Source organism: Hyla sarda, chromosome 3 (genome assembly GCF_029499605.1).
Source record: "Hyla sarda isolate aHylSar1 chromosome 3, aHylSar1.hap1, whole genome shotgun sequence".
NCBI classification, from domain to species: domain Eukaryota; kingdom Metazoa; phylum Chordata; class Amphibia; order Anura; family Hylidae; genus Hyla; species Hyla sarda.
Window position 1 is genome coordinate 433,776,931 of NC_079191.1, and position 15,126 is coordinate 433,792,056.

Sequence of the window (15,126 nt, forward strand, 5' to 3'; positions counted from 1 at the left end):
TCTATATCTGAATAGTTAAAATCTCCCATTATTACCACTGTACCTGCCCGGGCGGCCCTCTCTATTTGTTTATGCAGCCGAACTTCTATCTCTTCAGTGATATTAGGGGGTCTGTAGATTACCCCAAATATTATTTTTTCAGTATTTCCCTCCTTTTGTAATTCTACCCACAGTGATTCCACCTCCTCAGAATCATCACACACTATGGCATCGTTCACACTGACTTTCGTACCACTTCTTACATACAGACAGACTCCACCACCTTTTCTGTTCATTCTATCCTTGCGAAACAATGTAAACCCCTGCAGATTGACAGCCCAGTCATGCGAGGAGTCCAGCCATGTCTCAGTGACCCCAACTATATCACCAGCCATGTCTCAGTGACCCCAACTATATCACCAGACATGTCTCAGTGACCCCAACTATATCACCAGCCATGTCTCAGTGACCCCAACTATATCACCAGCCATGTCTCAGTGACCCCAACTATATCAATATGTTCCTCCAGTATCAAGGCCTCAAGCTCCCCCATTTTATTTGCTAGGCTTCTGGCATTTGTGAACATACACTTTACATTTCCATCCTTTATGTTATTGGGGTTAATGGGATTCAAGGGTGTAAGTTTTATTTTCCTATGAAGCCTATTCCTATTAACTATTCTAACCCCTCCCTCCGCTCCACCCCCAGGTACATTTATAATTCCCACCTCTCTATCTACACTATCTTCCCCCTCTTTGCTGTAGGTTCCCTCCCCCCAAGTCCCTAATTTAAACACTCCTCCACCCTTCTAGCCATCTTCTCCGCAAGCAAAGCTGCACCCTCCCCATTGAGGTGCTGCCCGTCCCTACGGTAGAGCCGGTAACCGACAGCGAAGTCAGCCCAGTTCTCCATGAACCCAAACCCTTCCTTCCTACACCAGCTTCTGAGCCACTTGTTTACCTCCCTGATCTCCCGCTGCCTCTCTGGTGTGGCTCGTGGTACTGGTAGTATTTCAGAAAATACTACCTTGGAGGTCCTTGCCTTAAGCTTGCGGCCTAAGTCCCTGAAATCATTTTTAAGGACACTCCACCTACCTCTTACTTTGTCGCCCAGCGTCAGCCCCAAAACATCACTGCTCTAGAGGAGATCTGCATGGAGGACTGGCCAAAATACCAGCAACGGTGTGTGAAAACCTTGTGAAGACAGAAAACATGTGACCTCTGTCATTGCCAACAAAGGGGATATAACAAAGTATTGAGATGAACTTTTGTTATTGACCAAATACTTATTTTCCACCATAATTTGTAAATAAATTCTCTATAAATCAGATAATGTGAATTTATGGATTTTTTTCTCATTCTGTCTCTCATAGTTGAGGTTATAACCTATGATGGAAATTACAGCCTCTCATCTTTATAAGTGGGAGAACTTACACAATTGGTGGCTGACTAAATACTTTTTTCCCCCCACTGTATGTGTCTTTATGTTACTACATGTAACTATGTGACTATATGACTATATGTAACTACATGTAACTATGTGATTATATGTAGCTATGTGACTATATGTGACTATGTGACTATATGACTATATGTAACTACATGTAACTATGTGACTATATGTAACTATGTGACTATATGTAGCTATGTGACTATATGACTATATGCAACTACATGTAACTATGTGATTATATGTAGCTATGTGACTATATGTGACTATGTAACTATATGTGACTATATGTAACTACATGTAACTATGTGATTATATGTAGCTATGTGACTATATGTGACTATGTGACTATATGACTATATGTAACTACATGTAACTATGTGACTATATGTAACTATGTGACTATATGTAGCTATGTGACTATATGACTATATGCAACTACATGTAACTATGTGATTATATGTAGCTATGTGACTATATGTGACTATGTAACTATATGTGACTATATGTAACTACATGTAACTATGTGATTATATGTAGCTATGTGACTATATGTGACTATGTGACTATATGACTATATGTAACTACATGTAACTATGTGACTATATGTAACTATGTGATTATATGTAGCTATGTGACTATATGTGACTATGTCACTATATGTAACTATATGTGACTATATGTAACTACCGTATATGTAACTATGTGACTATATGTAACTACATGTAACTATATGTAGCTATGTGACTATATGACTATATGCAACTACATGTAACTATGTGATTATATGTAGCTATGTGACTATATGTGACTATGTGACTATATGTGACTATATGTAACTACCGTATATGTAACTATGTGATTATATGTAGCTATGTGACTATATGTGACTTTATGTGACTATATGTAACTATGTAACTATATCTGACTTAATGTAACTATATGTACACTCAATTGCCACAATTGATTTTGACACCACAGTTGCGCGAATCCCTCCTAGGACTTAACCCTGAATGTTCCTCCTCTCACGTTGCCCCATTTTTGTCAATTTTGCAGGTCTCCTGGTCAGTGAGGCGGTGCTGAACATCATGCTCCTGAGATATGCCAACTACGTACAGAGGCTGAGCTTTGCCGACTTTGTCTGCTGCATGATTCGCCTGGAGACCGTGACCAGTAAGTGACAATAGTGCAGGTTGGTACAGGTGTACTTGTAGTGATATATATAAATAAGGCTGACAGTATTATGGAGGCAATGACCAGGGCTGACAGTATTATTGAGGCACTAAGTAGGGCTGACGGTATTATAGAGGCACTGAGTAGGGCTGACAGTATTATGGAGGCACTGAGTAGGGCTGACGGTATTATAGAGGCACTGAGTAGGGCTGACAGTGTTATGGAGGCACTGAGTAGGGCTGACGGTATTATGGAGGCACTGAGTAGGGCTGACGGTATTATAGAGGCACTGAGTAGGGCTGACGGTATTATAGAGGCACTGAGTAGGGTTGACGGTATTATAGAGGCACTGAGTAGGGCTGACGGTATTATGGAGGCACTGAGTGGGGCTGACAGTATTATAGAGGCACTAAGTAGGGCTGACAGTATTATGGAGGCACTGAGTAGGGCTGACAGTATTATTGAGGCACTAAGTAGGGCTGACGGTATTATAGAGGCACTGAGTAGGGCTGACGGTATTATGGAGGCACTGAGTAGGGCTGACAGTATTATGGAGGCACTAAGTAGGGCTAACGGTATTATGGAGGCACTGAGTAGGGCTGACAGTATTATGGAGGCACTGAGTAGGGCTGACAGTATTATGGAGGCACTGAGTAGGGCTGACGGTATTATGGAGGCACTGAGTAGGGCTGACAGTATTATAGAGGCACTGAGTAGGGCTGACGGTATTATGGAGGCACTGAGTAGGGCTGACAGTATTATGGGGGCACTGAGTAGGGCTGACAGTATTATGGAGGCACTAAGTAGGGCTAACGGTATTATGGAGGCACTGAGTAGGGCTGACAGTATTATGGAGGCACTGAGTAGGGCTGACAGTATTATGGAGCCACTAAGTAGGGCTAACGGTATTATGGAGGCACTGAGTAGGGCTGACAGTATTATGGAGCCACTGAGTAGGGCTGACAGTATTATGGAAGCACTGAGTAGGGCTGACAGTATAATGGGGGCACTGAGTAGGAGTGACAGTATTATGGGGGCACTGAGTAGGGCTGACAGTATTATGGGGGCACTGAGTAGGGCTGACAGTATTATGGGGGCACTGAGTAGGGCTGACAGTATTATGGGGGCACTGAGTAGGGCTGACAGTATTATGGAGGCACTGAGTAGGGCTGACAGTATTATGGAGGCACTGAGTAGGGCTGACAGTATTATGGGGGCACTGAGTAGGGCTGACAGTATTATGGGGGCACTGAGTAGGGCTGACAGTATTATGGGGGCACTGAGTAGGGCTGACAGTATTATGGGGCACTGAGTAGGGCTGACAGTATTATGGGGGCACTGAGTAGGGCTGACAGTATTATGGGGCACTGAGTAGGGCTGACAGTATTATGGGGGCACTGAGTAGGGCTGACAGTATTATGGGGGCACTGAGTAGGGCTGACAGTATTATGGGGCACTGAGTAGGGCTGACAGTATTATGGGGGCACTGAGTAGGGCTGACAGTATTATGGGGGCACTGAGTAGGGCTGACAGTATTATGCTCTTCCTATAATACTGATATATCATCCCTGTTGTCTTCATCCATTTGCAGAGGTTTTCCAAAACTTAACAAAGGACGGAGCTGGCGTGTACCTGAGCGCAGAAGAGGTGAGTGTCACATGACCACCTACTGCACGATACTGCTACATCACAGATGAACCTGATGTATATATGATATACGCTACACACAGTATACAGGTTCAGGGGCAATCACTGTCCATACAGGTGACCCCAGCCCCTTATAACCAGGTATTCCGGGCACTAAGCACTATGGCAAAAGATTGTAGCAAATCTGCAGAAAAACCAAACTCAATGAGGCACCTGGGAGATTTATATACAAGATATTTCCCAACACGTCCCTCCATATATGGGTCACATCACGTTTTTGCCATATTGTTTTCAATCATTTCTTCTAAAGAAAACCGTATAGCAAAAAAACGGATGGAACCGTATGGGAAAAAGTAAACCGTATGCGTTTTTAAAAGTGCATACGGTTCCGTCCGTTTTTCAAAAAAACACATACGTTTTAGAAAATGTTGTCCATTTTTAATGGGAGGGGTGTTGGGTGGGGACTTTAGGATGCAAATGCATATGTGCAAAGTAAAAATCGTATGTGCATTTCCCATTGATGTCCATGTTAAAAAAAAGTATGCGATTGCAGGACGGTTTTTAAACCGGAGTCAAAATCGTGGTTGACATAAGTTTTTTTTAATTTTTTTATAAAAACAGACAGAACTGTATGCACTTTTAAAAACAGTATACGGTTTACTTTTTGCATACGGTTCCATCCGTTTTTTTTTATCAATTGGTGCCAGAATGTTAAACAGATTTGAAAATTACTTCTATTTAAAAATCTCCTCCAGCTCTATCTGTATACTGCTGCTATCTTTATTGGATCAGGATATATAGTAGTTATACACATCCCCTCCAACTCTATCTGTATACTGCTGCTATGTCTGTTGGGTCAGGATATATAGTAGTTATAGCCCTCCCCACTAGTTCTATCTGTATACTGCTGCTATCTCTATGGGGTCAGGATATATAGTAGTTATACACCTCCCCTCCAGCTCTATCTGTATACTGCTGCTATCTCTATGGGGTCAGGATATTTAGTAGTTATACACCTCCCCTTCAGCTCTATCTGTATACTGCTGCTATCTCTATGGGGTCAGGATATTTAGTAGTTATACACCTCCCTTCCAGCTCAATATGTATACTGCTGCTACTATCTCTATGGGATTGGGGTATATAGCAGTTAAACTCCTCCCCTCCAACTCTATCTGTATACAGCTGTTATCTTTATGGGATCAGGATATATAGTAGTTATACATTTCCCCTCCAGCTCTATCTGTATACTGCTGCTACAATATCTATGTGATCAAGATATATAGTAGTTGTAGACATCATTTCTAGCTCTAGCTGAAAACTGCTGCTGCTATCTCTATGAGATCAGAATATATATTATATCTCCTCAGCTCTATCTATATACTTCTGCTATCTCTATGGGATCAGGATATATAGTAGTTATACACCTCCCCTCCAGCACTATCTGTATACTGCTGCTATATCTATGGGATCAGGATATATAGTAGTTATACACCTCCCCTCCAGCTCTATCTATATACTGCTGCTATCTCTATGGGATCAGGATATATAGTAGTTATACACCTTCCCTCCCAGCTCTATCTGTATACTGCTGCTATCTCTATGGGATCAGGATATATAGTAGTTATACACCTCCCCTCCAGCACTATCTGTATAATGCTGCTATCTCTATGGGATCAGGATATATAGTAGTTATACACCTCCCCTCCAGCTCTATCTGTATACTGCTGCTATCTCTATGGGATCAGGATATATAGTAGTTATACACCTCCCCTCCAGCTCTATCTGTATACTGCTGCTACAATATCTATGTGATCAAGATATATAGTAGTTGTAGACATCATTTCTAGCTCTAGCTGAAAACTGCTGCTGCTATCTCTATGAGATCAGAATATATATTATATCTCCTCAGCTCTATCTATATACTTCTGCTATCTCTATGGGATCAGGATATATAGTAGTTATACACCTCCCCTCCAGCACTATCTGTATACTGCTGCTATATCTATGGGATCAGGATATATAGTAGTTATACACCTCCCCTCCAGCTCTATCTATATACTGCTGCTATCTCTATGGGATCAGGATATATAGTAGTTATACACCTTCCCTCCCAGCTCTATCTGTATACTGCTGCTATCTCTATGGGATCAGGATATATAGTAGTTATACACCTCCCCTCCAGCACTATCTGTATAATGCTGCTATCTCTATGGGATCAGGATATATAGTAGTTATACACCTCCCCTCCAGCTCTATCTGTATACTGCTGCTATCTCTATGGGATCAGGATATATAGTAGTTATACACCTCCCCTCCAGCTCTATCTGTATACTGCTGCTATCTCTATGGGATCAGGATATATAGTAGTTATACACCTCCCCTCCAGCTCTATCTGTATACTGCTGCTATCTCTATGGGGTCAGGATATATAGTAGTTATACACCTCCCCTCCAGCTCTATCTGTATACTGCTGCTGCTCTCTCTATGGGATCAGGATATATAGTAGTTATACACCTCCCCTCCAGCTCTATCTGTATACTGCTGCCATCTCTACGGGATCAGGATATATAGTAGTTATACACCTCCCCTCCAGCTCTATCTGTATACTGCTGCTATCTCTATGGGATCAGGATATATAGTAGTTATACACCTCTCCTCCAGCTCTGTCTGTATACTGCTGCTATCTCTATGAGATCAGAATATATAGTAGTTATACACCTCCCCTCCAGCTCTATCTGTATACTGCTGCTATCTCTATGGGATCAGGATATATAGTAGTTAAATACCTCCCCTCCAGCTCTATCTGTATACTGCTGCTGCTATCTCTATGGGATCAGGATATATAGTAGTTATACACCTCCCCTCCAGCTCTATCTGTATACTGCTGCTATCTCTACGGGATCAGGATATATAGTAGTTATACACTTCCCCTCCAGCTCTATCTGTATACTGCTGCTATCTCTATGGGATCAGGATATATAGTAGTTATACACCTCCCCTCCAGCTCTATCTGTATACTGCTGCTATCTCTATGGGATCAGGATATATAGTAGTTATACACCTCCCCTCCAGCTCTGTCTGTATACTGCTGCTATCTCTATGAGATCAGGATATATAGTAGTTATACACCTCCCCTCCAGCTCTATCTGTATACTGCTGCTATCTCTATGGGATCAGGATATATAGTAGTTATACACCTCCCCTCCAGCTCTATCTGTATACTGCTGCTGCTATCTCTATGGGATCAGGATATATAGTAGTTATACACCTCCCCTCCAGCTCTATCTGTATACTGCTGCTATCTCTACGGGATCAGGATATATAGTAGTTATACACTTCCCCTCCAGCTCTATCTGTATACTGCTGCTATCTCTATGGGATCAGGATATATAGTAGTTATACACCTCCCCTCCAGCTCTATCTGTATACTGCTGCTATCTCTATGGGATCAGGATATATAGTAGTTATACACCTCCCCTCCAGCTCTGTCTGTATACTGCTGCTATCTCTATGAGATCAGGATATATAGTAGTTATACACCTCCCCTCCAGCTCTATCTGTATACTGCTGCTATCTCTATGGGATCAGGATATATAGTAGTTATACACCTCCCCTCCAGCTCTATCTGTATACTGCTGCTGCTATCTCTATGGGATCAGGATATATAGTAGTTATACACCTCCCCTCCAGCTCTATCTGTATACTGCTGCTATCTCTACGGGATCAGGATATATAGTAGTTATACACTTCCCCTCCAGCTCTATCTGTATACTGCTGCTATCTCTATGGGATCAGGATATATAGTAGTTATACACCTCCCCTCCAGCTCTATCTGTATACTGCTGCTATCTCTATGGGATCAGGATATTTAGTAGCTAGACACCTCCCTTCCAGTTCTATCTGTATACTGCTGCTACTATGTCTATGGGATCAGGATATATAGTAGTTATGCACCACCCCTCCAGCTCTATCTGTATACTGCTGCTGTTATCTTTATGGGATCAGGATATATAGTAGTTATACATTTCCCCTCCAGCTCTATCTGTATACTGCTGCTACAATATCTATGTGATCAAGATATATAGTAGTTGTAGACATCATTTCTAGCTCTAGCTGAAAACTGCTGCTGCTATCTCTATGAGATCAGAATATATATTATATCTCCTCAGCTCTATCTATATACTTCTGCTATCTCTATGGGATCAGGATATATAGTAGTTATACACCTCCCCTCCAGCACTATCTGTATACTGCTGCTATATCTATGGGATCAGGATATATAGTAGTTATACACCTCCCCTCCAGCTCTATCTATATACTGCTGCTATCTCTATGGGATCAGGATATATAGTAGTTATACACCTTCCCTCCCAGCTCTATCTGTATACTGCTGCTATCTCTATGGGATCAGGATATATAGTAGTTATACACCTCCCCTCCAGCACTATCTGTATAATGCTGCTATCTCTATGGGATCAGGATATATAGTAGTTATACACCTCCCCTCCAGCTCTATCTGTATACTGCTGCTATCTCTATGGGATCAGGATATATAGTAGTTATACACCTCCCCTCCAGCTCTATCTGTATACTGCTGCTATCTCTATGGGATCAGGATATATAGTAGTTATACACCTCCCCTCCAGCTCTATCTGTATACTGCTGCTATCTCTATGGGGTCAGGATATATAGTAGTTATACACCTCCCCTCCAGCTCTATCTGTATACTGCTGCTGCTCTCTCTATGGGATCAGGATATATAGTAGTTATACACCTCCCCTCCAGCTCTATCTGTATACTGCTGCCATCTCTACGGGATCAGGATATATAGTAGTTATACACCTCCCCTCCAGCTCTATCTGTATACTGCTGCTATCTCTATGGGATCAGGATATATAGTAGTTATACACCTCTCCTCCAGCTCTGTCTGTATACTGCTGCTATCTCTATGAGATCAGAATATATAGTAGTTATACACCTCCCCTCCAGCTCTATCTGTATACTGCTGCTATCTCTATGGGATCAGGATATATAGTAGTTAAATACCTCCCCTCCAGCTCTATCTGTATACTGCTGCTGCTATCTCTATGGGATCAGGATATATAGTAGTTATACACCTCCCCTCCAGCTCTATCTGTATACTGCTGCTATCTCTACGGGATCAGGATATATAGTAGTTATACACTTCCCCTCCAGCTCTATCTGTATACTGCTGCTATCTCTATGGGATCAGGATATATAGTAGTTATACACCTCCCCTCCAGCTCTATCTGTATACTGCTGCTATCTCTATGGGATCAGGATATATAGTAGTTATACACCTCCCCTCCAGCTCTGTCTGTATACTGCTGCTATCTCTATGAGATCAGGATATATAGTAGTTATACACCTCCCCTCCAGCTCTATCTGTATACTGCTGCTATCTCTATGGGATCAGGATATATAGTAGTTATACACCTCCCCTCCAGCTCTATCTGTATACTGCTGCTGCTATCTCTATGGGATCAGGATATATAGTAGTTATACACCTCCCCTCCAGCTCTATCTGTATACTGCTGCTATCTCTACGGGATCAGGATATATAGTAGTTATACACTTCCCCTCCAGCTCTATCTGTATACTGCTGCTATCTCTATGGGATCAGGATATATAGTAGTTATACACCTCCCCTCCAGCTCTATCTGTATACTGCTGCTATCTCTATGGGATCAGGATATATAGTAGTTATACACCTCCCCTCCAGCTCTGTCTGTATACTGCTGCTATCTCTATGAGATCAGGATATATAGTAGTTATACACCTCCCCTCCAGCTCTATCTGTATACTGCTGCTATCTCTATGGGATCAGGATATATAGTAGTTATACACCTCCCCTCCAGCTCTATCTGTATACTGCTGCTGCTATCTCTATGGGATCAGGATATATAGTAGTTATACACCTCCCCTCCAGCTCTATCTGTATACTGCTGCTATCTCTACGGGATCAGGATATATAGTAGTTATACACTTCCCCTCCAGCTCTATCTGTATACTGCTGCTATCTCTATGGGATCAGGATATATAGTAGTTATACACCTCCCCTCCAGCTCTATCTGTATACTGCTGCTATCTCTATGGGATCAGGATATTTAGTAGCTAGACACCTCCCTTCCAGTTCTATCTGTATACTGCTGCTACTATGTCTATGGGATCAGGATATATAGTAGTTATGCACCACCCCTCCAGCTCTATCTGTATACTGCTGCTGTTATCTTTATGGGATCAGGATATATAGTAGAAAAGGACTTGTCATTTTACATTGATTTTGGAAAATCACAGCAGAACAGCAGTAAACATGTGAGGATGTATAATAAAATGTGAACGCAGCCTAAAGACTTCAAATCTTCATAAAACACCTTCATTGTGATTTTAGGACAAATCACTTTCTCCTCATGGGGATATTTCTCTAATAAATACACTTTGAATAAGAAAACTCATTAAAAAAACTGCACATGATGTGAACTGACCCCAAACTACTTATGAGTCTAATTAGTTCCCCTGGGTGACCTCCAGCATCAGCAGCCTAATTAGATGCCCAGGTGCAGTGATCAGACTCCACCCCCTCTCTCTGCAAAACCAGAGGATGGGAAATGTAGGCAGCATTAGGAAATCATTTCAGTGATGGAATTGCAGTCAGTACGGCTAAAGATCCCATGCCTGCCACATCAGCTAAAACAGGTAAGCACAAGGCATACACAATAACCTTTATATTATTCTCTAATAATACCCTACGCTACATATAAGCCCAAAAAATACTTTCGGAGTCCTTCCTCAATTCTGTACAGGATTTTAACCTCTGGATGTAACCAACAATGATTCCATTTGCCAACATAAAGTAGAGATTTGTCACCTCTTGTAATACACAAGTGATTTTGCTTTGTTGTCTATGGTGGGGAGGTAAGTGGCACTGCTATCCTGGGCTTCACAGATATGGATGAGCAGGTGCCGGGGGTCCATCACAGCCCCTCATATACCCCGGGTCAGTGACCTCCAGCCTGGGGCCCCCCTGCTGGTGCTTCCTGGAAGTGCTGGTTTCCCTCTATATGAGGAGACCACAGCCGTATGTATTACCAGTGACCAAGAGGAATAGGTGACTGTGCACATTGTTTAATGTAATAAATGACTGAGCGGAATTTCTGTCTTATTTGCAGTGGATGCAGATTATCATGTCTAGCTGACCCCCGACCCCTGACCCCCATGAGGCTCTGACCTGGTGAGTTATTTGCTGAATTTAGAGCTGAAATCTCCCAGCATTCCCTGCTTGTCCGGTATCTGCACAAAACCTTGTTCAGGCTTTTTGCACTTAGGAAATGTTCATCTTTACACCCGACCATGAAAAGTGATAGAATATAATAGAAAATGAATAAAGGAGCGAAAGAGTTAGTGGTCAGAAGATGGTTGACTGTTTCCAATAGCAACAGCAGAATTATAAATGTAGCTCTGGAGTATAATACAGGATATAACTCAGGATCAGTACAGGATAAGTAATGTAATGTATGTACACAGTGACCTCACCAGCAGAATAGTGAGTCCAGCTCTGGAGTATAATACAGGATATAACTCAGGATCAGTACAGGATAAGTAATGTAATGTATGTACACAGTGACCTCACCAGCAGAATAGTGAGTCCAGCTCTGGAGTATAATACAGGATATAACTCAGGATCAGTACAGGATAAGTAATGTAATGTATGTACACAGTGACCCCACCAGCAGAATAGTGAGTGCAGCTCTGGAGTATAATACAGGATATAAATCAGGATCAGTACAGGATAAGTAATGTAATGTATGTACACAGTGACCCCACCAGCAGAATAGTGAGTACAGCTCTGGAGTATAATACAGGATATAAATCTAGATTTTCCTAGCTTGTGACGGAAAATATTAGTTATATGAAGACAGGAGGCGAGTATCTTGCATTAAATCTTTCTTTTTTAATGCTCATAGCAGAATATTTTAAAACCATACAAAACTCAAATTCCAAAGAAAAAACTTTAGAACTACATCTCCCAGCAGCCCTTGTGTCTCTCTTCACCCCTCCTAGCCCGACTGGCTCATATATAAAGGGCTGTCTGGAACCACTCCTCCTCTTTCTTTATGCAGTTGTCAGCACGGCGGGTGTCATCGTGAAGTACAGGAACAAATCCGACTTGTGGTCGTCTGCACACATGGTCAACAGGACCGCAGGAACCTGAGCAAACAGGAACAAATCTCATGAACAAGAGAACCGGATTATATCAGCCTCCATAGAGCAGATGAACGTAGTCCACCTCAATAACCTGGAAAAAAGAAAACAACAAACACTGTGATAGGGTGGGTCGGGAGGGAAGATACTCGCCTCCTGTCTTCATATAACTAATATTTTCCGTCACAAGCTAGGAAAATCTAGATTTATATATCAGACAGGAGGCTCGTATCTTGCAAGTTCAAAGCTGAAAACAATGATAGATATAAATATACTACAAGACTGACATAGAGACATGTTCCTCTGGACGGAAATAAAATTGCCGGAACGTCGTCCGAGACGACCAATCAGCAGCCATAAGAAGATCCGACAGAGAACCACCGGACACTACTACTTTAGTAGCCATAGCCCCTCTGGAAGAATGGGCGCCAAACAGGGATACGTCAATCCCTGCCATTTCCATAGCTAACCGCACCCACCGGGCTAAAGTGGCTGAAGTGACCGGGAGGTGTGGTTGAACATAAGAAATAAGCAATTGATTAGGGTTAGAAGAACGAAGAGGTGCTGTCCTAGACTCATATGCCTGGAGGCAACGAACCACACAAAGTTTGGGATGCGCTGGAAAGTATGGATAGAATACGGACTGAAGACCTGTCTTAGTCCTGCGCACCACGGAAAACTGAACACCACCCGGCGAGAACTGTCGTCGAGTGATATCCAAAGCTCTAACATCAGATACCCTCTTTATAGAGACCAGACATAAGAGGACAGTCAACTTCACAGAGAGAACCTTCAGGGAAAGATCATTGTTGTCTTCCCAAGAGGAGAACTATATTTAGGTCGAGGAGGACGTTTAAATTTTATTCCACGCAGAAGCCTGCAGACTAAAGGATGCTTGCCCACCGGCAAAGAGTCAATCGGATAGTGATAAGCAGAAATAGCAGATCTATAAACATTTATTGAGCTATACGATTTACCCGAATCGAAAGATTCAGCTAAATAATTAACCACCATCTGTACAGGTGCTTGAACGGGATTCATTTCCCGTTGAACACACCAACGAACCCAGAGTCCCCAGGCAGATCGATATGCCGATCTAGTCCCCGGGGCCCAGGCCAGGGCGAGGAGATCTCTAGCTGACCTTGAAAGGTCGTTACCTGATTCCGGCACCCCGAAACCAACCAAGCAAGGAGAGGCAGGTTGCCCTCCAGTACTAGGGGATGAAGACCCTTGCTCGGATTCGTCAATATGTGGTCCAGGGCTGGTAACAGCCTGGGAAAGTCTATCGTCATCCCCAGAAGTCGAGGGAACCATGGCTGAGTCGGCCACCACGGGGTGACCAACACTACCGTCGCCCTCTGAATCAATATCTGACAGAGGACCCTCGTGAGCAGTTGGAAGGGAGGGAACGCATAGTGTGTCCCCTCCGGCCAACGTTGGCAGAAAGCGTCTACTGCAGACGCTTCCGGGTCGGGCCTCCAACTGTAGAACAGTGGTAACTGGTGGTTGAGGCGAGAAGCAAAAAGGTCCGTATGTAGCGGACCCCAAAGATCTCGCAGAGCCAGGAATATCGACCGATCTAGTTTCCAATTGCTGGAGTCTGCCAGATACCGGGAGTTCCAGTCTGCCACGGAGTTGGATGTCCCCGGGATATATTCCGCTATAGGGACAAGGTCGTGGGACAGACAGAAATGCCAGAAGTCGGAAGCTATGTCCGCTAGTACTCTGGACCTCGAACCTCCAAGGCGGTTGATATATTGAACCGCCGCTACATTGTCCATGCGTAACAGCACGCAACAATTTGACTCCTGTGAAAGGAAACTCCTGACCGCGAAAAATGCTGCCAGCAGTTCCAATGCGTTGATATGGAGAAGAGACTCTTCTTCCGACCATATCCCGCCTGTAGATTGATGACCGCAGCGGGCGCCCCATCCCTGCCTGCTCGCGTCCGATTCTATGATCACGTCTGGGCAGGAGTTGAAAATGGACTTGCCATTCCACTCTACAGCGTGGCGAAGCCACCAACGTAGTTCCTCCACCGATTCCGGACATAGTTGTACTTCTTCCGCATAACGCAAACCTCGCCGGAGGTGCAAGGTCTTGAGTCGTTGGAGTGCCCGATAATGGAGCGGGGCCGGAAAGATCGCTTGAATGGATGCCGACAATAAGCCGACTATGCGAGCGATCACCCTCAAGGATACCTGACCCTTGCGTAATACAGCCCTGATTTCTTTGCGGATCAGGGCTAGTTTGGCTTTGGGCAAACATAGAACTGCTCTTCTGGTGTCCACCAGAAAACCTAAAAACTCCATCTCCTGAGCTGGAGACAGAACGGATTTTTCGTGGTTTATAAGAAAACCAAGTTCTTCCAACAGGGAGATTGTCCAATGACAGTGGAGACTGGCTAATTCTCTGGAATGGGACATGATGAGTAAGTCGTCTAGATAAATTATCAGACGTACTCCTCTGCTCCTGAGAGCGGCTACCACGGGTTTCATCAACTTTGTGAAACACCAGGGGGCTGACGACAGACCGAATGGAAGGCACGTGAATTGCCACAGACGGTTCCCCCAGTGAAACCTTAAGAAAGGTTGGGAAGCGTGATGCATTGGCACGGTAAGGTAAGCATCCTTGAGATCTACCTTGACTAGCCAA

General features: G+C 43.4%; 1 protein-coding gene across 1 annotated transcript in view; it reads left to right on the top strand.

Annotated features, from left to right (window-relative positions):
• The window catches only part of LOC130363140 (calpain-13-like), a 212,145-nt gene that overhangs the window by 178,558 nt on the left and 18,461 nt on the right, over positions 1-15,126 (top strand). The window contains exons 22-24 of the mRNA XM_056568540.1: positions 2,485-2,601; positions 4,193-4,248; positions 11,439-11,500. Of these exons, the coding sequence (XP_056424515.1) occupies positions 2,485-2,601; positions 4,193-4,248; positions 11,439-11,465 (200 nt within the window). The 3' untranslated portion in view covers positions 11,466-11,500. The remainder of the gene's footprint in view (positions 1-2,484; positions 2,602-4,192; positions 4,249-11,438; positions 11,501-15,126) is intronic.